We start from the raw sequence: 23,529 nt of genomic DNA, 5'->3' as shown, positions 1-23,529 counted from the left end.
AGGCAGGGCTACGTCTGACTGGTTGTATCAAAATTAGCAGCGAGGAAATGGGCTCATTGTCAGACACAAGACTTGCTGCTGCCACTGTCCCCGAACTCCTGGGCTGGAGTCAGCAGAAGATGGTAGATTGGGATAGTGAAGAGATGAGATAGTATGGCCTTCCCCTGGGGCAGGGGGGATGAGTGGGAGTGGGGGATGAGTGGGAGTGGGTGATGACTTGAAGCTCCCTGCTGACAGAGGCAGACGCCGCACTATCCATCAGCAAGCTAATCAGAGCGATCTGGCGCACACAGGGACCAGCACCTCTGATGCAGTCCTGCAAAAAGCGCTAGAGCTTCTGTTGCCACAGAACGGCCTGATTTACGCTGCCCTACTGCTCTTATCAGGCCCGACTGCGTTGAAGAGATTCTTACAAGGATGATCTCACTGCCTACCCCCTGATGAGATCTAGGGAAGCCAGAGCATCAAGCTAAGCTAAGCTACCGCTCTGTAGTCAAAGAAGCATTGGATAAGCTGTTGAAACTGAATTCCTTTAACACAAATTTGAAGGTGAATTGCAATGTATTTTTAGTGATCAAAGGGGCAGTTGACATTTTAAGGCATCCCTCACATTTGAAGCTTTTTTCTCTCTCCTAGTACTGCCCACTGAAAAAAAAGCTACTATAAAATTTGTATTAGATTTGTTTCCCTTCAACTTGGGAACATTTTCCTAACAGAACACCAAGTGTGAGATGTCAATCAGGTAAGATTGGGGAACATGCACATGCACTCTCCAAGCCTGCAACAGATTTTAGGCACCCCATCCCAAGGGCAAAAGCTGTCAATCCGTTTTATAAGTATTTCAAGTCAATGTCATCACCACCCTTCAGGTTTCTGAGCGGAAAGATACAGTAAGTCAGATAACTGGCCGTTGTGCCTTTACTGTCTTCACTGGAACACTACAAGCTAGATCTCAAAGCCATGAAGGACAAATGACAGTACCTGGACTCTAAATGTCCTGGAACTCTGTCTTTAGATGTACATATTTGGAGTGCAAACGTTCATTACTACCCATTCTAAACCTGAAATTGATTGTGACCAGAAGAATTAGTCACAACCCCAAAAGGTGACTTTCGCAATGATATCAAAATGACCAAGGAATTGTTGAGTGCCTAGCTTTGCTCTCTAACCAGTACAAATACAATGTACGTATGCTTACGACAAATAATCAATTATGATGTTACGACTTTCGGCTTGTCCCATCGTGGGTTGCCACAGTGAATCACTTACATGATTTGTTTGGCAAGAGATGCCTTTTCTGATACAATCCATCTGTTCATTACACTGGGGAACAATTTGGAAAAAAAATGTTGAGTTGGATTTTTTATACTGATTAAAACTAAAACCGGCATGCTGATTAGGTCTAGTAAGACTGTAGTAAGAAGAGGTGATGATTGGACTAATATACAGCTACTTGGCAACTTGTTTGTGCAGTCACAATTAAGTGGTAGAGGTGTGTGCAGCACCTAACAGGTCAGTATTTTCAATATCTGCAAAAATAAAGCTTATAGTAGCAATTAACTCTTTCACTGCCACTGACGTTAAAAGACGTCAAGTAAAAACCTACGGAGGGCCGCCAATGACGTTAAAAGACGTCATCCAATTTTTTTATTTTTTGAAACGGGTGGAGGAAAGCCTTCCCCAGCTGTGTTGAAAGTTTCAAGCAGGTCTAGTGAGCCTAATGACTATTTTTGGCCCCTAGACGGCAACAATGACTCTCTTTTGACAAGATTGGGTAGGCGTCAGTAGAAGACGTGAGGCGGGGCTAGAGTGTTGAGGGGACAATGGCTGAAGAAGCCATAATGGCGACCGGTTTGCAAGCAGCTCACGGTCGAGCCGTTTTTTTCAAAGACGAAAAGCATCGACCAACGCTATAAAGAGCACATTGATGACGACGATGAACATCATCGATGATGATGATGGTGACTCCGAGGTTGACGGCGAAGTTGGAAGCGTTGACGCGGCGGCTATGACGACGTCATAAAAGGTTCACGGGCTAGCGATGCCAACACCGCAAAACGCGGAGCACAACCGAGCACGCTCAGCGCGACGTTCAATCGGACGACGAAGAGTGCCCCGAGTCCAATGCATATTCATCGGAGGAGTGGGTACAGTCTGCTACTTGCTATTCCCCGGAAAAAAAGGCCGTCAAGAAAGTGTAACGTCTGCACGCGAAACGGACAATGGAAAGTGAAAGTAATATGTTGTGCAAACCCTGCTCCCTCCCCTTGCACGCAGGAGAGCGTTACAAAAAGAAAAACTGTATTTGAAACATCCACATAATTGTAAGTAGTACCACAGTTGCACACATTTGTAAATAGTTTGCGAAATTGTTTTGTCAAATTGTTACACTGTTGAATGGAAATAAACGTATTTTGCAATCAAAAAACACTTTTTCATTGTTGGTGGTGGTGTTTTACAGAAGGAAAGCACTATTTAGGTGTTTGTGGCATCATTCATGGACAAAAAGAAGTGTAGAGTTCAGTAGAGTGCATGAAATAATATCGTTTCACAAAAAGCTCTTTTTCTCCGCTTTTTGTTTCAAAACAGAGCATTTCGGTGAAAGTAACCATTTTCTATTGTTGATTGCTGAAGAACGGAATAAGGTAGAAACAAACTTTTTTTTCTGATGAAAGATGAGAGTCCAATCTTTCATTTGGTAGTATGTATATTCCATAGTCCAAACACAACATTTTCTGTGGACCTTGAAAGATCAGTCAAAATGCATAAATTGGCTGGCACTGGCGACAACCCGTTTCTGAAAACGTCTGGCAGTCAAAGAGTTAAGAGGATTAGAGCTGTCTTTTTTCTTGCACATTATTGAGTTCTATTTTGTTTTACCTATAGCTCAAAAACTTGTAAAGAAAAAAACTGATATCAAGTTTTGGATTCCGTACCCAAATGTATTTTTTTTAAACAGCAGATCTAACTAAAAATTGTATTGCTCAGTTTTATCCCGCTTGGGTCCGGCGACGGCTGCTTATTAGGACACTGACCAGAAATCGACAAGTACAGTACCATCTGCACTAAAGACAGCAGTATGTAACACTAGACCATCTGACTAATAACCGTATATGATATACTGTGAAAACCACTAAGTGTGAGCTTGGACACTATTAATTGGGTGTGACAATCAGTGGTACTTTTAAATTTAAAGGAATGACGTTACACCACCAAATTGAAAAGAGAGATAGTCGGCATTTAAAAACTAGAGTGCAACACTCCACTTGGGACCTCTTGGAAAGATGGCTTGGGGGGAGTTGAGTGCCTCAAGGTACAAGCAGATGGCGCACTCGATGGAGCAAGCGCTAATTCACCAGAGATGTGTTGTGTGCCGTGCCAAGGGAGGCCAGCCATGATGAGAGAAGCTCCAAAGCCTAAAGGTGTGGATGAATTCATCGGGGAGCAGTTGGAACAGCCAAGTAGACAGCTGTGGTGCAGTGGGGCTCCTCCACAGCCTTAAGGCATTTATTTTAAGAGATTAAAAAAAAACATGTTTTTATGCCCATTAGATTCACTAGTAGATAAGCAATTAGAAAAAGTCCCATTAGCCACGACTGTATAATGAAAACTCTAAATGCAAAATCATACTATTAACCTGCTGTGAGAGAAGCAGCAGAGAGGTAAATACAGTTTTTGCAGTAATAATAGTGCTCTGCATTGTGTATGTGTGGTAACGGGGACAGCAGGAAGTCCCGGCATACAAATTTTCTTTAATCGTAATAAGTCAACTATGATGCTGTGAGAGGCTTTATTGGATCTCCAACAGATAAGGACAGTGTTGCTTCGCAGCATCTGCCCGAGTAATTAGGACTTGAGGGGATGACAGCAGACGGATGGAAAAAAGAAACAACAGGGATAACTAAACCAAGAGGAACTTTAATCAACCTGAGTGACAAAGTGTTCAAATGGAATCACAAAAATTGAAACAGAAACAGAAATGGGAAATAAAAGTCTTTGTTTTAAAATGTCCGGAAATAAAATATGCCTCTAAAATGTTGCAAAATGGAGTTTGACCTGCTCCCATGCATGAATACGTGAGGTTGGGTAATGTGTGCTGCCTCTGTTCACTAATTATTTCAGATATGTGTTTTGCTTTTTTTTTTTTTTGCTTGTTTGTTTTTTGCCTTTTTTCCAACAGCAAGAATGTTTGTTACACTGCACTTGTTTTTTTTTGTGGCATTCTCCACATGGCTGAGCGCAGGATGGCCCATGTAGGCGGTGACCTGGCGCAAGCGTGTCCATATTTGTCACTGCTATGCAAGCAGTTAGCCTGGTGGCTGTTCCCGCTGGTTTGAATGTAAAGAAAATTGCGATGTCAATTGTCATGGTATATCATTTGTCATTGGTCAAAAAGCTCAGGGCACTGCATTTCTTATTTTCTCCATGTCACTTACGGCACAATTTCACCAAAATCTCTTGTTACTCTGTGATTTGGTTCTTTATTGACCATATAAACACAAAGAAAACACATTACAAGTCTAAAATGTGAATTGAAGTAAAAAAGAAAAAAAGAATAGGAAGAAAGAAAAGAGTTTATATGTTCAAAAGGGGTAGGAGGAAGCTAAAAACGTATCTAGTCCTACCCCGTATTCATTTTAGTTAATAAAAAAATAAGGTAATGTACAGGGATGTGATTTGACCAAAGTGAAATTATCTGAAAATTTAGCCGGGGGTCTGGGGGCCGCTGGCACCCAGCTAGGTCCAGGGTCCGTGTTTTTAAGTACTTTCAATGCACTCACATGACAAAGAAATAGACAAAACAACAGCATAAATTTTCAATGTATATTGAACTATCCCATATAAAATGCAGGGATGTGATTTGACCAAAGTGAAATTATCTGAAAATTTAGCCGGGGGACTGGGGGCCGCTGGCACCCAGCTAGGTCCAGGGTCCGTGTTTTTAAGTACTTTCAATGCACTCACATGACAAAGAAATAGACAAAACAACAGCATAAATTTTCAATGTATATTGAACTATCCCATATAAAATGCAGGGATGTGATTTGACCAAAGTGAAATTATCTGAAAATTTAGCCGGGGGTCTGGGGGCCGCTGGCACCCAGCTAGGTCCAGGGAGCTCATGGGTTGTCCGTGTTTTTAAGTACTTTCAATGCACTCACATGACAAAGAAATAGACAAAACAACAGCATAAATTTTCAATGTCTATTGAACTATCCCATATAAAATGGCAGTTTTAGTCAACTCAAAATCAGTCACATTCAAAAACATTGGACTGCCTTTGTTTTTAAAAACTATCACTGAGAATATCATCATATCTAACTAATGTGATTACTAAGTTAACACATAAATAATGTTGAAGAGTTCAAATTTCATGAACAAATAATTGTATCATGACCAAATGAAAAGTAACTCATATTAGAGCATACCACAAATGTCTTTGTTATAGCAGAAGATGTTATCTGTCAGAGTCATGTGCATACACAATGAACTCCTAAAAAAAAAAATAAAAATAAAAAAAATAAAATAAAAAAAAAAAACGGAATTTTTTTTTGGGGGGGGGGGGAAGCGGAATTCCGCGAATTAGCGGAAAAATCACATCGCTGAAAATGGCAGTTTTAGTCAACTCAAAATCAGTCACATTCAAAAACATTGGACTGCCTTTGCTTTTAAAAACTATCACTGAGAATATCATCATATCTAACTAATGTGATTACTAAGTTAACACATAAATAATGTTGAAGAGTTCAAATTTCATGAACAAATAATTGTATCATGACCAAATGAAAAGTAACTCATATTAGAGCATATCACAAATGTCTTGCTTCTGTCAGAAGATGTTATCTGTCGGAGTCAAGTGCATACACAATGAACTACTAAAAAAAAAAAAAAAAAAAAAAATTCGGATTTTTTTTTTGGGGGGGAGGCGATAAAAAAAAGCGGAATTCCGCGAATTAGCGGAGAAATCACATCCCTGAATGTATTTCAACAAAAAAAAAAGTTACAAAAGGTATAAACCTAATCATATATACAAGTGCACTTTAACATACACAAATTTGCCAGCGACATATGCACACAAAATCAACAGACACATACCACAATAAAATAAAAAAATAAATCACATCCTCATACTCACCTACACAATTTTCATTACACTCATACCGATACCTCCAAAGAAATTACAGCGTATGTACATTTTTAACAGCTCATGACTGATGTAAGTTATTTTTTTTTAACTTTTGCTTTTAAACTATTTTCTAAACTCTGAAATCACTTTGCTATCAAATCTCCTTTTGGAAGTGGCATTGGTCTTCAATTTGGCTGCCCAAATGGAGCATTTGTCTATTTAGGAGCATTTGCCCTTGTGGAGCGTTTCGTTATTGTGCTGGAGTAGCACATACCCAAAGAATGGCTAGGTTGATGGTGCACTGCAGTCTGCAAAGTGCAGTGTGAAATGGCCTAAAGACTCCTAGCATCCCCATATGCATGCTAAATCTGATCTATTGTGAGTTGTCTGACGCCAACTAGAGCAAGACATCCACTTCTAGGACGTTACGTCACAGTGATTTTAAAACTAAAGCGCTTTGATGCAAATGCCCTATTACAGGCGGCAGGCACACTGTCAGAACATTCTCGTCATGTCATGTACTCACTGGTACAGGGTTGGTCTGGCTGATCAGCGTCACCACGGTAGTAACCATTGCGACAGATACAGATGGTGGCGGCCTCAGCAGTGGAGCGGCTGTTCGGAGGGCACTGAAGACACAGACCGGGACCCTGTGTCGACTTGAAGGTTCCCGGTGGGCATGCTGGGAAAAGAGAAAGACTGGGTCAGGGAAAAAAACAAGATGGAAATCCACAAGGATGATGTAATCCGACCATCAACATGGGTGAAAATAGATTGAGAGACATGAGACCTTATTGAAACTGACTGAATTTCGGTTTAGGTGAACGGTATGGGATTTTTTAATAGGTTTTAGGTGAACTAATGAATACACACACACACAAACACATTTACACATGCTCACCCACATACAAAAAAAAAGGGGGGAGCAATGATGATGACATGTCACATCGGTAAAATTACCGAATGAACAATACTGAGCTCTCCAGGAAAAATAAAAAATAAAAAACTGACTGAATTTGTTTTAAGTAGATTGTGTTATGCATAACTCTTTAGAGGCCACGTTTTCGGACAATTACAGTCCATAGCAATATTGAGATTTGAAACAATGGGTGTTCTCATGAGAAGTTAGCCACACTCAAACTACACACTATTTTTGATTGAAATTGACAAATATCTGTTCACTTTTATGGTGAATAAGTGGAATAAAAGATCTGTTGCGGTTCATTCACTGACTTCTGTCCGAGCCTCCTACGGCTGCTTTTGAAACCGTGCCTATCAAGACGGAGCCATCCGGACTGACACAAAAACCTCAGAGACCTGGACAACGTACCACCGCCACTTCAGGGAACAGGAGAAGTTCTACCAACGCTTGCTATCTTCTAGGCGGACTACCGCACCAAACTCAGCTTCCTTCAGAAGGCAAAAACTGCCAGAATAGAAGCTATCATCATTACGAACCATGCGAGATAGTACAGCCATGTGGTCAGGATGCCGGATTCCCGACTGCTGAAACAAATCTATCTTGAGCTCGAAGAAGAGAAACACAGTATAGGAAGTCAAAAGAAGAGATAACAGTGCTTTTGGGAAAGCCAAACTGCAGAAGTGCCAAATCAACGTTGACAGAAGGAGCATCTACCTTTGAAGGCAACCACTTTGTGGACCACGAGTAGAAGATAAGCAGAAAAAAATGGGAGAGAACAAAGCCCTTTAACTCTTTGACTGCCAAAAACGTTAAATAACGTTTAGTAAAATCCTATGGGGGAGTGCCAAAGACGTTAAAAGACGTTTTTTTTTCAAAACAGAGGTGAAACTAACCATTTTCTATTGTTGATTACTGAAAAACTGAATAAGGTAGATACAAACTTTTTTTTCTGATGAAAGATGAGAGTCCAATCTTTCATTTGGTAGTATGTGTGTTTCCATAGTCCAAACACATAATTTTCTGTGGACCTTGAAAGATCAGTCAAAAATGCTTAAATCGGCTGGCACCCACGGCATCCCTTTTCTGAAAACGTCTGGCAGTCAAAGAGTTAAGCCAAGCCAAATTCAAGGCCAGGATCCGACTCATCAGCCACCTCTGTACTCACTCAAAACCAAAACACGACCACCATCCTCACCACTCATGGGTCGCCGGAAGAGATTTACAGATTTAAAAAAAATATATATATACATCTCAAGTTTTAAAGCAAGGACATGTTTGCTCTTTTGATGTGCAAAAATCAATACCCTGCACTAAAAGCAGTGAAAACCAAGCTGACAGCTGGCTGTCTTTGCACTTTGCACCTTATAATCACACATTGTGGTACATTCAAAGATAATAATAATAATAATGCATTAGATTTATATAGCGCTTTTTCGAACACTAAAAGACGCTCACACATTCACGCTGTGGTGGCGGTAAACTACTTAAGTAGCCACAGCTGCCCCGGGGCAGGCTGACGGAAGCGTGCGCCTACGGCCCCTCCGACCACCACCAAACATTCGCACCTTTCAGACACCAGTGTGAGTGGCACTGGAAGCAATTGTGTGTGACTTGGGGAGAGCGGGAATCGAACAGCCAACCTTCCGGTTACTGGACGACCGTCTCGACACCTGAGCCATGGCCGCCACATGATAACGTTTACACAGTCTGAATAACTTTTTTTTTTTCTTCCTCAAAGCCATCGCGTCAATGGCAAAAAGTCAGTTGAGAATCCAAAAAGCAAAGAGAGGTAGTCACTGTTTCACAATCAGATTTGCATTGACATGCAGCAGTGACATTGCTTTGTTTGCGCAATGACTATTAGATTATGAGTGGCCTCCCGCGGGACGAGTATACGTTCCGGTGGTGGCCCACTGTCAGTCAGCTGTGGTGGATTTCAAGAACGCATTAGCCCTTAATTCGGAAAGGCCACAGTGGAGGACAAAGATTATTGAGGATGATATGAGCCCTGGAATGGAGGCAATAACCTCATTTGTTTACCATCGCATCCCCAAAGAATGCAAAGCGGGGACGGATACAGCACAGAAGGATTTACCGACTGTAATGACCGCAATAAATGTTTTAATGGTTCACACCTTACTGACGTTGCAGGGCGCAATGACGTTGCTGCACCTCATGAGGGAGGTTTTAGAAATGTAATGACTCAAACCTCTTACTGATCCTCCTGTTTCATGTATTTGCAACATTGAGGATTTGATTGTGGCTGAAAAACTTTTAATACTATTTATACATGAGAGGAAGAATCAAACGAACAAAACAAACTACATGCAAGAGCTGCACTCATACAAACAATAGTCAATCTGTCAAAAGGGAGAGTTTGCAATTTTCTACATCACTGTTTCTTAGCCCCGGTCCTCAACTACCCCTTTTCCAGCTTGTTTTCTATGTCTCCCGAGCCAACACAGCTGAAGATCGTTATCAGGCTTCATGCAGAGCTTGCTGATTAGCTGATCGTTTGAAACACATGTGTTGCTTGTGGGAGACATGGAAAACAGGCTGGGTAGGGGGTACTCGAGGACCAGGGTTGAGAAGCGCTGTTCTACATCATACGGTGGGTGCCGAAAGAGCTTCACAGAGCCTCACAAATTTGCAAACCTGAACTATTAAACTGAAAACTACTGTGGAAGCTGCTGCAGAGTGGTCGTCTCCCAACCCAGAGGTTGTGGGTTCGATCCCATGCCGCCATTGTGATCGCATTGAAGTCTCCTTGAGCAAGCTAATGTCATGTTTTGGGTTTAGGGTTGTCTTTTGGTTTGGGTTTTTTGTATTCTTGTTTTCTTTTGGTTCCATTGTCGTCTGTTTTGTTGTTTTCCTCGTCTCCCTTTGTCTTGTTAAGTGTGATCTTGTCCAACTGCGCTTGTCTGCTCTCCCTCGTGTCAGCCAATCAGTGCCTCCAGCCATGTGCGTCTTGTCCAGGTGTCTTTTGTTGTGTAATTAGTTTGTTGTGTATTTAGGCCTTTCGGCTTCGTTCTTCAAACAAATCTCATACACACAGAAGCGCTTCAAGACACGCGTGTGTCTAAAAGAAGACACTGCGGACGTTTAACGGTTGTTATGTATATGCCAAGTCTGGAGTGGCACTGTAGCACAGCCACAGGGAGTTAACAGAAAGCCCAGAAGAAGAATCAGCGAAGAAGACAAACCCTTTTTCTTTTTTTACCTTATTGCAATTTACTGAACAAACATGGCTTTGCATGTATCGACACAACATGAAGAAGACAAACACAGGAGAAGTGACAATGGCGGGTGATTCAATACAACACCGCTTGTTGAACATAGGAATAAAGAAGCAAAATATTTTGCTGCAAAAGCATAAGCAAGCTAAGGAGGTTACGCAAAACGACTCCGACACGGCTATCCGCCATTGTTGTTGACAGACTGGCGGTTCGCGCTCAGTCAGGCGAGAATTTGAACATACGTCATCAAACTACGACAATGCGTCGTCATCGAGCTGCGACCATTACGTCATCACTGGAGGAGTATCCCGCAAATGGTGTCCGGTCCACATTGGAACGTACGAGGCGCGTTTAGAAATCCTTCCACTCTGGAGCCCGGTTTCAAAAGTGATCGGTTTCAAGCTCCGAAATCGTGCCGTCTTGTGGACGAACTGCCCAAAAGGTAAGAAACTTGTGCGGATACATTGAAATGGGTTCTCATGTAGACGGGGCCTTAGTCCCTTGTTTTTGGTTTTGTGCTTGTTAGTCCATTGTGTGTGCTTGTCAATGTTGCTGCTGCGTTTTTCTGTCATGCCATGTAGTTCCCCAACATCTTGCCTCACTTGTGTTTGGACTTTGTTTGCCAGTCAGTACTGTGTTTTCAATGAATTAAAGAAAAAAATTTTTTTGGACTTTATCTCTGCCTCCTCGCATCTGCTTCCCTGCACCTGAGTCCTCAACCACGCCAAGAACCTGACAGCTACTGAACCCCCAATTGCTCCTGATGCTGCGTCATTAGTAGGTAAATGAGTAATCAAGTGTATAGCACTTTGAGGGCCATGTAAGGTGGAAAAACGCTATATAAATAAAGTACCATTTAACATTCTAACTTATAGAATGTCAAAAAGCTTTGCTTTTTAGTTTAAAATAGCTTACTTTAACCAAGATCCCGCTCAATTCCTGTCGATTATTACGCCTATTGGAGCCATAAAGAATAAATCCTCCCCACTGATGGTTCTAAGCCTTCATCCTGAAGCTAAGCTAACTAGCTGAGCGTGTGCGACATATGATTAAGACCTCCTAAGTCACCCCTTTTATCTTTGCTTGGCTGTTTTTCCTGGGCACAGTGGCTTATTGTATATCAAATTGGAGGCACAAGATTATAATGTACTGTATGTTGTAACTACAGCGCATTAAATGTAAATCTTGGTATCAAACAAGTTTGAAAATTTTCATGCATTCTTTAAAAAAAAAAATCAAGATGCGGATCTACCATTTTGTTCAAATCGGCAGAGCAGAACCCCGCTATCACTTCTGTTTAAACGTCTCTCTTTGACGAGGTTCTGATGAAGGATATGGAGTGGGATTGAAGAAACTGGGTGAAGGAGAAAGCGGAGGTCTAGAGTCGAACACACACACACACGCACACACTCACAATGGCAATGGCACCCAACAGCAAGTGTTCGCCATACTTTGATGCAGCCGCCAGACACACCGGCGGCTAACTGACTGGCCTGATGTCTCGTCACAAAACGCCGCTCAGACCCAGTCACCACACAAACACTCGCACAGGCGTACCATACACGCGGCACTGGACCCCAACACCCACAAACAGCTTATAAAACAACTCCAGGAGCTGTGAAGCAGATTAAAGCCGTGCTTCACAAGGAGCAAAACAAACTGCAATGCCGCGATTGCACCCCGGCTATCTTAGCGCCATGAATAAGTGTTTGTTTGTGCGCAGTCTTGCAGCGATTGCAGGAAAGCAATATAAATGTCAGCATAGTTTCTGTATATGTATGTACGTACAGTAATTACAACAGATTTTACATGACGTGTCTCCTAATACAAGGATATTGAGACTGTTAAACATTGGCCACGTGGGGAAAGGAAGTGCTGTGATAAGCAATAACTTTGAGTGGTATCAGCGTTTACAAGGTGATAAAATGCAGATCATCATATTGTCACATTGGAAGAAAACAAATAACATTGTTCTGTTTGTTTAATATGGTTTAAATTCCCCTTCCTAAGAGGTTTCCAGGAAGACACTACAGTATATGCACAGAAAAGTATTGGCAACAACGTTAAAACACTTATGTAAACGTTGAGCTAACTCCTTAGCTGACCCCTTACTTTGTATAGGCACAAGTTGCACAACCATATTCAATCAACTACAACACTTAAGAGTTGTGATCCACTCATTACTTAACCCTCAATCCTAATTCTTCGTCTCCTCAAGACAGGTTTCTATGATTCCAATGCTTTGTGAACAATTTGAGAATGTTACTTTTCGAACAGTTAGTACGCAAAGCAAGTTTCCCAAAAATATGATTAGATGACTAGAGAAAAAATAATAATAATCGCCCAGACCTTCCAAAATATTTCAGAAAGTCTTACCTGAAAAAGTGGAATTTGTTATATCTATATCGGGAGACCAACTCAGCATTTCCCCTTTTTGTCTTAATTTCGTATACAATGAACTCGCACAGATTTGCAATTTGTCTGCTCGTGATACTACTCTACGTAGTACCTAGCTAATAGCTACGCCCCCCCCCCTCCCCCTAAAAATATGTACCATAAGACGTGTTATAGCTTTCTTCAGCACAGTATCAGTCACCCCAGTGAAATCCAAAGGAAAACGCTCTAATGCCTACTCAGGACAAACAAACATAACTCACCTGACTATTTGTCAGCAACTGATACTGATTTCTCAAATAAGTAATTAACCCGGCATTCTTGAACAAAAACGAACAGTTGTTGAAAAACGAGAATGACCGTGTTCACATGAACGTTCATCTCGTTAATACACTACGCTCAGGTCACGTTCACCCAAATTATAAACACGTTCATAAATTTGTGTTCATTGAACTTGTTTAGGTAAAACACCGACTGTAGCTATGATTTTACTATTGTGCTAGCATAGCTTAGTGACTACAGCAACATCAGCTGCGGAACTCTTGTTAACTGGTGTGAAAGTACCTTGAAGCAAATTTAAAAACAGATCTCCTCACATGCTCTTGGACAACCTATACAACCTAAAAGATTAGGCCAAAAATGCCGTAGACTCCCTTTATACAAACGTGCCTTTTCAACTAGAACTTGAGAGATTGAATGTGCAAAACTAGGCAAGGGGGATTCTTTAGAAATCATCTTACAGCTAAGGAAGGCATTTGGATTCCAAAATGTGTCAAAAGGAGCTGAGGCCCAATCCCTGACTGATACATAATATGTGCATGAATCCTTTCCTACCGTTAAATTCATTACATGGCTGATTACTGATCTGCTTCACAGAGCAAGATAGACGAGTTGGGAGAGAATAAGAAAGTGATACGTTAGCAAATTCACAGAGGTTCAAAAGAACATACAACAGTGGGCTAAGTGATTCTTTCAATTTGGAAGTGGGCCAACATTATTTGGATCTGATTTCTGGATACTGTATTTGGAAGAGAAGAGGCCAAGAGTTCTTGTCCTGGGCGGACCCGTCACTCACCGGCTGTGTTGGTTTTCAGGCACAGGAGGTGGACAGAACATTAGATCAACAAGCAATTAGTCTCCCCTGTGGGAGAATAACCCACAATTGAACTGGCTGCATCCAGAAACACAACATTCCTCTCTTTCAAGTGGTCCCGCAGTACTGTTCTTTCCTCCTCCTCTTTCTCATTTCACCGCTGCACCCTCGCATATTTGTGTCCGTCCCACCGGCAAGCGATTGTTTTCTCTGCTCTTCCACCTTTCTTCTCCTTCCTTGTTGTATGGATCCCCATTGATTGACAGCTTTGCATTCTTGTTTTCTTTTTCTTTACCACTATCAACGGTTTTGTATACTTTTTTAGCAATAGTTTTCCAAGATTTTTTTAAATCATTTGCAATAGCAGCAACACTAAAGCCCATATCCCGCACATGGCTAAATGTTTGCAAAGGTAGCGAATGCTAATTCCTTGTCAGGGTTCGTCAGTTTGTTCAAGGTCGCAACGGTTTGCCAAACGTTCACCGACAGTTTTAAAGGGGATGCATCTCGGTATTTTAAGCCCGTCCACAGTTAACTATAGGCATGTAATGATGAAAACTTACCTTTGACACCATGGCGATGTACATTTTTAGGAAACATTGGGTATTTTGCTGGCTAAACGTTAAACGCGGAAGTAAAACCGCCTCTCCCCGTGTGGTTGCCGTGCACCTCTCATCCTAAGCCAGCCGCTGCATGCACCGCCTACAAAACTCCGGAGAGCTGCGTTTGAGCGCAAGACCGGCCAGCCCTTGCAGTACAACCGCGTCTTCTTTAAATGTGGAAATTGGATGGATGATCAATTCTTCAATAAACATTTGAAACAAAACGGTTCCTTTGCTGCAATAAATAATAAGAGGAAGAGGAGAGGAGGAAGCGAACTGGGGACCTTCTGCTTACAGAATGAGCATGCGAACCACTACACCATTCATTCAGTTCAACAGTGCAGAAATTTTACTTGTAGTTTACACAAATGTCAGCCACAACTTTTCTGGGGATTTAAGGCAGCCAATTGTCATTGCACTTTGGCATTGGCAAATGTGAAGGATAATTAATTGCTTTGAATTCATTTGGACAGAACGTTTGATGATAAAGGCTACTTTTTCTCACTATCCTGCGAGCATGGAGGTCTCAGAGGAAGTGGGCGTGTGTTTAGTCGGCATGTGCGGGGGTTGGGTCTGCACCTGATGACATCATAGAGTGAGCACCCGTTTGTTTTCTAGGGTTAGCAGGGGCTGATGGAGAGCAGAATGACCTAGAATTTCTCATAGAGGGGCGAATGAAGGAAAAGACTACTTTGGTGATGTATTAGCATTTTAACATGGCTAAAAGCTTCAAAAAGTAGATTTTTCACATTGCTGTCCCTTTAATGTTTTTTCTTGTAAATTCCCTTACGATAACTATTACAACGTTAGCAAATGTCTGACAAATGTCTTTGCAACGTTGAAAGAACCAAAATGACAAATCAATATCCACTACCTTCACAAAAACTCACAAACGTTCGCCGTTCAGTGGGGACACGGTTATCAATAACATTTACAGATGTATCATCTGACCTCCCTCTATCACAAAGGGCAAGAAGAATGGTACATTTCTGCCCACATGCTAATCTCATAGCAATCTGGCTGCTGGTAAACATCTGGAAAAGGCAAGATACGTTTTCCTTTTTTTTTCTTTTTTTCTGGAGAGCTCAGTATTGTTCATTCGGTAATTTTACCGATTTGACATGTCATCATCAATGCTCTCTCTTTTTTTTTTTTTTTTTCAGATTTTTTGGAATTTAGATGTTTCTCGGGTTGTTGGTGAAGGACTCTGGTTGGTGGCCCGGTCGGTGCTGGATTTCACTTTCCTTTCTTTGGTCCTTCCTCGGGTCTCCTGACGGCCTCATGACTCTGGGTGGAAGTGTTCGGTTTAGGTGAACGGTATGGGATTTTTTAATAGGTTTTAGGTGAACTAATGAATACACACGCACGCACACAGACTCACCCACATACAAAAGAAAAAGAAAAGAAAAAAAGCAAGATACGTTTTCCAATGATTGGAAGGGGTACTGAGAGTTCATCACTTGGAACACCCACAAAACCTTGGCTTTCAGAACTTCTGTTGTAGTTACTTTAGACGCATCCAAGTTTCTCTGTTTAGCCATTGAAATTGTCGGTGAAGAGGAAATTGCAGTAACATCATCACCTGTTGCAATGAACTTTTCATTGTTGCTTCTGCAGTGGAGGCAGGCACTCTGTGTTTCTTCCTTCATGTGGATTATCAACAGTTCCGCTTCTCCCATGCTGGTTATGTGGAAGTACTTGGCACAAAGCCTGCATTTTGCGGGTCTAGGCTAAAGAGTTTTTTCCTGGCTTTTTGTTCGTAAACATAATATTTCAGAATCCCCATTGAGATTGCTGGTGAACACGCCACTTGCTTGCTTTACGCTAGCATGAAGTGTTTTGTTACCTATGAAGCATGACGCTGCACTTTGAATGTTAATCGTATGATACAACATTTATGTTTTACATATCCTAAATATTATCCACACAAAATTTACATGACCTTTCAGAAAGTTCATAGAAAATGTGTACCTTTTCAAGGACCTGGAAAATGTGTTTTCAATTTCCAATCCCAATTGTTTTCCTTTTTTTTCATGACTGTACGAATCTTGTAACAAGCAGTCACTCTACAGCAAGCAGAAACAGGCATGGCAGTTAAGAAGCTATGCTTGCAACTCATCACAACCTAACCGTGATAACCTTCTGTCATTCCTTTTTTTTTCTTTTTTTTTTCTTGGAGGTTAGAAAAGAAAAAACCTTATGTCATTCCTGATGACATACACTCATATTTGAACTGTCAATAATTTCCCTAGCATGTACTTTCCTCAACTTCAGATGCCAACAAGCAGGTTGTTTGCCTTTTCCACTCTACAATGATGTATTCATTTGCCGGTATGTGTTCTACATAACCGCATTAGCAATAAGAGTCGGATTTCAGGAGCAGGCTTCCATAATAGCTGATGTGCGGGGCCGGGAGTTAGATTTCAGAGGTTGGACTGGGCCACATTCCTGCGGAGCGTATAATGAAGTGCACACTGCGGGCCATGCATCATACATGCAGGCCTGCTGGCACCGTGTCACGGTGCGCACATGCGTACGCAATGCGCCGTTGCAAAACGCGTACTGGCCGTAAGAATTAGAATTAATTGGAGACGTGGGATTTATAGGTCGAGCAGAATAAGAATTACATTAGGCTGTCATAGAAGAATAAGCGGGCGCATGGAGGATAAAATGAAAAATTGCAGTAGGGAGTCGGGGGCAGCCAGTGAAAAGGATTATGAACAAGATGGGTTTGGAAATGGCTTTCCTACTCAACCCAATCAAGGTTACAGTACACAGAGTTCACACTCGTCCCACTTGTTCCTGTGGCATAGCTTTAAAGTAAATATCAGGGTTGAACAAGGAAAGTCAAATACACTCTTTTTGGAAAAATGAAAAAGCCTTTATTGCTGCTGTCATTCTAAATCTAAAAAACTGACGTTTCAGTGTGCAAGCCTTCGTGAGGGTTGTTTTAAACCTCTCCTGGAATAACCTCAATAGTAACAGATGGATTAATGCCAGACAAATATGTAATTGAAGAAGAAAAACAATGATCTCACGGATATCATTACCACTGATTTGGGTAATGTTATAAATGTATACCTATTTTGGATGACACGGCTGTTGTTGAATGCGTACATTTTGGCCAAGAGTGTAGTGGTGAAAGTATTCTGATTTGAAATGCGCCTCAATCAATTGCCACTGACACCAAGTTAGTCCAGACCTACTAACATTAGCTTGCTAACCATTGAAATTAACTTTTTTAAATATTATTTAGAAGATTTAAAAGTGTATCGAACTGAACCAAATTGTTCCACTTTGAACTATATCGAGATACATATGGAATAATTTCTTATTGGAGAGATATATGATGGCACATTTTCAGTACTGACAATTAAATTGTAATCAAATGTATGTAAATGACAACACAAAAATGCCATGGCATCATACTCCCTACAAATGAGCCGTAACATATCAAATCGAATCATAATGCCACTGATTCACATAGAATCAAGTCGTTGCAATTTCAAAATGAACCGTCCCGGAATAGTTTTGCACCCCCGTAACAAAAACTGTATCGGATCATCTTTTATTGGGAGATTAAAGATGTAGAGTAAGATACACCTTAAACATACTAAAACCTTGCCTCCAACATGGCATATTAACTTGATTTCCTAAGTGCCCCCATCACAAAAGGAGGATGTTCGGTACACCAGAACTGCTGGGAATTTAATTTCCAATGAAATGCCACCAATTGTAAATGGGAAAGTAAATGTACATTTCTGACAAATCTATATAGCTTGAAAAGTCTACTCTACGTACGTATATACATTTTGGTCCAACAATGCTAGGACTGAAATTAGGATGCAGTGGTCATACACTAGCTTTGGACAATATGCAGCAGCCTCCTGAAGCCTCATATCCCATTGCACCATATATTTATTGCCAATCAGACCCACACAAATCCCCTTACTGGATTAGTACATGCTAGGACATACAGGAATAACTTCGAGAGATAGGACATCCACAGAGCGAGAGAGAGACAGAGACGGCCAGACACCCAGACAGACAGGAGAGACTAACAAGATTATTATTATTGCCACCCATTTCTTATTTATTTATTTTTCATTAATACACTATTTGAGCTTGGCTTTCAAACCCTTGTCATGTCTAAAGACCTAATAAAATGTGCATGACCCACAAAGGGGCAAGAGTTGTGAGTTAGCATCACTGACCCCTAAATACAACTCTTGCCCCCCTGGTACACCCTTAACCTCGGCCCTCATTCGTCACATGGGATGGATCATAGTCTTTAGAGGCTTTGCAGTCACACATAGACCCCCTTATTCACAAACACTCATACAGACATGCTTATGATTAGGTTAAGACCTCAGTTGACCCCTGGTTGACTTTGTTACTTTGTCACTCGACGAGACAGCTCTACTGCTCAAACCGCAAGAGGGTGCATACGCCGTGAGGATTTGGCCATCGTTATTTTGCAGTTTGTTAGTCAAAGAGGGGAGGGGGCACACAATGTCGCAGGGCTGCAGATATCCTAAAACAAAAGCTCAGCCAGTGGTAGAGCCACATTGGTATTCAGTCTTCCTCTACATCTGTCACTGCTCATTTTCCTGCCACCATCCACGTAATGAGATGCTTCTCCAGGCCAGGTGTTCGTTTTCTCTTCAAGGTCATTGAACGGCACAATACATTTCCTAGAGACAAAGGCCAGGTTTGAAACAAAGGCTTGTCAGAAACCACACAAAATGCCTACAGGCTTTTAAAAGTAGGGTGCAAACTGCCTGTTAAGGGTGAAGTTAAAAAAAATAATAATAATAATTGCTTTCATGGATCAACAGGGAACACTTCAGCTTGACTGCATGTAACTTCTCACGGAAGCCACCACAATTTTGAAGGCATCCAGGGTTCACGGTGGTGACATCATTTGGCAAGTCTGGTCAGTGTCCGTCTCTTCCACTCTCAGTCGTCACCTTCTAATCTCTGACAGAGATAGAATGCAAGGAAGAAAGAACGCAGGCCAGATAGATTTTTAGATAGATTGAAAGAGTGCAGAAAGTAGTCCATCTCCTTTGCTCAAGGGTTCCTCCCACAGAACACTCCCCCTGATCATTAATCATTCATTCTCGCCGTGTCACGACCCCTTATCCACACCCAAACATCATCAACTCATTATGTGCCTCAGTACTTCTCCCCAGGCAGGACTAAGTCTAAAACAGAGATGGGAAATCCAGGCCCTGAAAGTAAAAACCCTGCGACAGGTGCTTTTACTCAAACAGCAGGTCAACGGTTGAGTAGCAGCACCTGTGGCAGGGTTTTAACTTTCTGGACCAGGATTTGTCATCTTTTAGCTTACTACTTGTAAGATGGTGATATCTAAAACTGCAGAAACAGTGGCGGAAAATAGTTAAATCCAGTGAGAATGCAGACGTAAAAACAATTGGATCCAATGCCCACTGAAGACAATACAGTTTGAGTCTCCAAATTTAGATCAGGAATCTTCCTACTAGTATCAAGCAGGTGTCCGCTAGGAGGTAAAGACACACCGTCAGAAATTAAGACCTGTGCGTGTCTGTGTATTCACCAAATGAGGACACCACATACAGACAGCAAACGCCCCATGGGCAGACAGTTGCCATGGCAACCTCATAGCCGGTATCCCTTTTGAAGAGGCAGGAGGCAACGACATGACCGGCGGACATGGAGGTATGGCGTGCACAAAAAGTGCTCTTGTGTGTTTCCGTAGCACAAGCATGATAACAATCAAGAGCGGTATATCATCTTGTAGCTGTGCACGGACTCATCAGCACACCAGTGTTGTGTTGGCACTATCTCGGCCTGGCACACTGGCTTAGGTCAATTTTATTTGCAGGGGGAAATGCAGCAATGTAAGGCACGGAGCATATCTTGCAGATAGAAGCTTAGTCGGAGAGCAGTATGGGGAAGAGATTTAGAAGTTGGTATTCAGGGACACACCACGGTGCCAAAGCATTGCTGGCTGGCAAGGGAGCAGAGACCACCGTCCTCCGAAATGTGTCGTCACAATACATTGCCTGCACTTCAGTCGCGTTAATTAGAATCTGACAGGGCACTGTGAGTGCTGATTGCCGACAACAAGGACAAGCAAGATGGTCTGGTCGGTGCTGGATTTCACTTTCCTTTCTTTTCTTTGGTCCTTCCTCGGGCCTGCTGACGGCCTCACGACTCTGGCTAGAAGTGTTCGGTTTAGGTGAACGGTATGGGATTTTTTAATAGGTTTTAGGTGAACTAATGAATACACACACACACACTCGCACGCACGCACATACACATGCTCACCCACATACAAAAAAAAAGAGAGAGCAATGATGATGACATGTCAAATCGGTAAAATTACCGAATAAACAATACTGAGCTCTCCAGGAAAAAAAAAAGGACAAGCAAGATGATGGTTAAAACTAGTCAATTGAAAAGTTATGACCAAATTGAATTGCTTGGCTCAGTGACTATGATTCACATGGGTTTGATTAGATGCAAGACACGTGAAAATCATTCCAGAGGGTGTTTGATGGGGTTGAGGTCAGGAGGTGAGTGATGTGTTGATGCTAAGTTTTCCGTTTTTGGTCTTGTCTTTCATGTTGACATGGTTCTTTTATTTTGGAAAACCGGCCTATTTGTTTGAAAACTTGACATTTTTCCATGTTACAGAAAGTCCATGCTTTTTTTTTTCCGTCTTGGATTTATGCTGTGATCTTTTGTTTCTACTGTTCTTAGTTTTCACCAGATTTGCCCAGATTTTGTTGTTACTTTTCTTGCATAGTTTTTTTTTTTTCAGCTTTTCTGTGATTTTGTTTTGTTGATACTTTTATACTGTTGACTAATCGATAAATCCAGGTCATGGCATCAACCAGCTCAGTGCATTAGTGGTAGAGTGTCCGTCCTGAGATTTGAATGTTGTGGATTCAATTTCTGGCCGGGTCTTACCAAAGACTATAAAAAATGGGACCTTTTGCCTCCCTGCTTGACACTCAGCATTAAGGGTTGACATAATCTCTAAAATGTTACATTTGTGAACACAGCAAGGGACAAAGGTACCTTCGATTTTTAGAAAAAAGGGAGTCCTCGAGTTACGGACGAGTTATGTTCCTACGCTGGCGACGTAACCCGAATTTTGACTTAAGTCGGATTTCACCGTTAAAGTCGGTATTTACATCAAAATACTTTGCACAGTATTTAAAAAAACATATTTGCGCGACCCGAAAGAGTCGGAACCAACATTTTGTGTTCTCGCACGGACATTCATTGCTGACGGACGGCAAAGTGAAGCTAATGAAAACTTAAACACGGAAATGTGACACGCCTGATGTCGAGCCGATCTGCTCAATGGACGGCAATTACTGGAGGTAACAACACAACTAAATACAATAAATAACTTTAAAATGGTGTGATTACTGTGGGAAATTAACAAAAAAAAGAAGCTATGGGCGAAGCACGTAAAGTCGAAACGCCGTACGTCGTAATTTGAGGAGTCCCTGTATGTACAATATAATGAAAAGTAGCCCTGGATGTGCAGTCCGAAGCATGCCTCAACGTCGGGTGGACTTAAACGTTTGACTCCACCCACACGGATTTTTTAAATGGTTTAAACAATTTTTTTCTAACAAAATTTGGAGATTTAATGATGCGCCGTCTCATGACGTAAAGTTATAAATTTTTTTAAACACATTATGGAGCATCAAAAATGACAAACACTTAACCCTCAGTCAGCCGGGGCGGAGCTAACTCAACAGTTTGAGGAAGAGGCTGAAGTGCAGTACTCCATGTCACCAGCAGATGAGGTTAGTATTTGGGTTTCGGGTCAGTTTTTAATTTACGTTGTTCAATAAAGTGTTAAAAAAAAAAAGGTACTGTAATCATAATGTGGCAGGGTTAGGGTTAGGTTTAATAAAAAAGAAAGAAAGAAGGTGCTTAGGGGTGGGCGGAGTCAAATGTTTAGGTCCGCCCGACGTTGAGGCACGCCTTGAACTGCGCTCTGCATCCAGGGCTTACTCCGATTCAGTACAGATATTAATCAAGTTTGCAAAAGCTTGACTTGCATTTTTACTACTTGCCAACATGATTTGACTTGAGAGCAACATCAAGCGTGGGTGTGCCTCAACACAATTGTGTAAACTTGTACGGGAAATTATGAAATTCATAAACCACCAGTTTTTATTTCGGCTTTGACATGTGGGTGCAACGCAGCTTTGATAACTAGCCACACTGCCGGAGGATTTTGTTTTGACATTTACTTTCATTTTTAATTAAAGTGGAATTCTGCCAACATGTGCATCCCTCTTTCTGTTTCGCTAATGTGAACAAACTACTGTTGATCATTAAAATGCTTTGGGAGTTGCTCTAGTAAGTCTCAAAACAGCTTAAACTAACCATGTATTGTGAAATTCCCGGGCCCCTTGGCTCCGTGTTGAACACCTGCTAACGAGGCCGGCGAAGGAGAACGGGCAATTAAGCACAACTAAACATAAGCAGAGAACAATGACACACACCGGGAAACAAAAGTCCCTTCACTGTTTACCAGCCGTAATTTGATTCCTAATTGAGCGTATGTAATTCACTGTTTACACAAAAATATTCTGGCAAACGCAAGCACCCATGGTGGGATCACACAGCTGAGCGCTGCTTATTCTTGCCTCCAGTCATCCCAGAGAGCGTTACCACGGGAGACTTTTTTTTCCATCAGCCAACCCCGGTGACGCGGCGACGAGCGATAATCCACTTGTTAGCGAGGTGATGCAATCAAACACAACGTGGTGGGGCGTGGCGCGGGGGAGGTTTGGGTGATTCTGCGCGTCGGATGTAGTTGGATGTGGATGACAAGAAAGAGGGCTTTTTCCTTTTTTTTTTCTCTGGAGAGCTCAGTATTGTTCATTCGGTAATTTTACCGATTTGACGTGTCATCATCATTGCTCTCTTTTTTTTTTTTTGGTATGTGGGTGAAATTATGTGTGTGTGCATGTGTGCGTGCATTCATTAGTTCACCTAAAACCTATTAAAAAAAATCCCATACCGTTCACCTAAACCGAACACTTGCAGCCGGAGTCGTGAGGCCGTCAGGAGACCCGAGGAAGGACCAAAGAAAAGAAAGGAAAGTGAAATCCAGCACCGACCAGACACCACCC

At 41.8% G+C, this 23,529-nt stretch overlaps 1 protein-coding gene across 3 annotated transcripts in view; it reads right to left on the bottom strand.

Moving 5' to 3' along the window:
* The window catches only part of ephb1 (EPH receptor B1), a 275,249-nt gene that overhangs the window by 105,542 nt on the left and 146,178 nt on the right, over positions 1-23,529 (bottom strand). For all 3 annotated transcript variants that reach the window (XM_077555878.1, XM_077555879.1, XM_077555880.1), the window contains exon 4: positions 6,654-6,809. In XM_077555878.1, coding sequence (XP_077412004.1) covers positions 6,654-6,809 — 156 coding nt within the window. The remainder of the gene's footprint in view (positions 1-6,653; positions 6,810-23,529) is intronic.

This window comes from Vanacampus margaritifer, chromosome 2 (assembly GCF_051991255.1).
Source record: "Vanacampus margaritifer isolate UIUO_Vmar chromosome 2, RoL_Vmar_1.0, whole genome shotgun sequence".
Classification (NCBI taxonomy): Eukaryota; Metazoa; Chordata; class Actinopteri; order Syngnathiformes; family Syngnathidae; genus Vanacampus; species Vanacampus margaritifer.
This window is presented reverse-complemented; position numbering and strand designations above follow the sequence as displayed.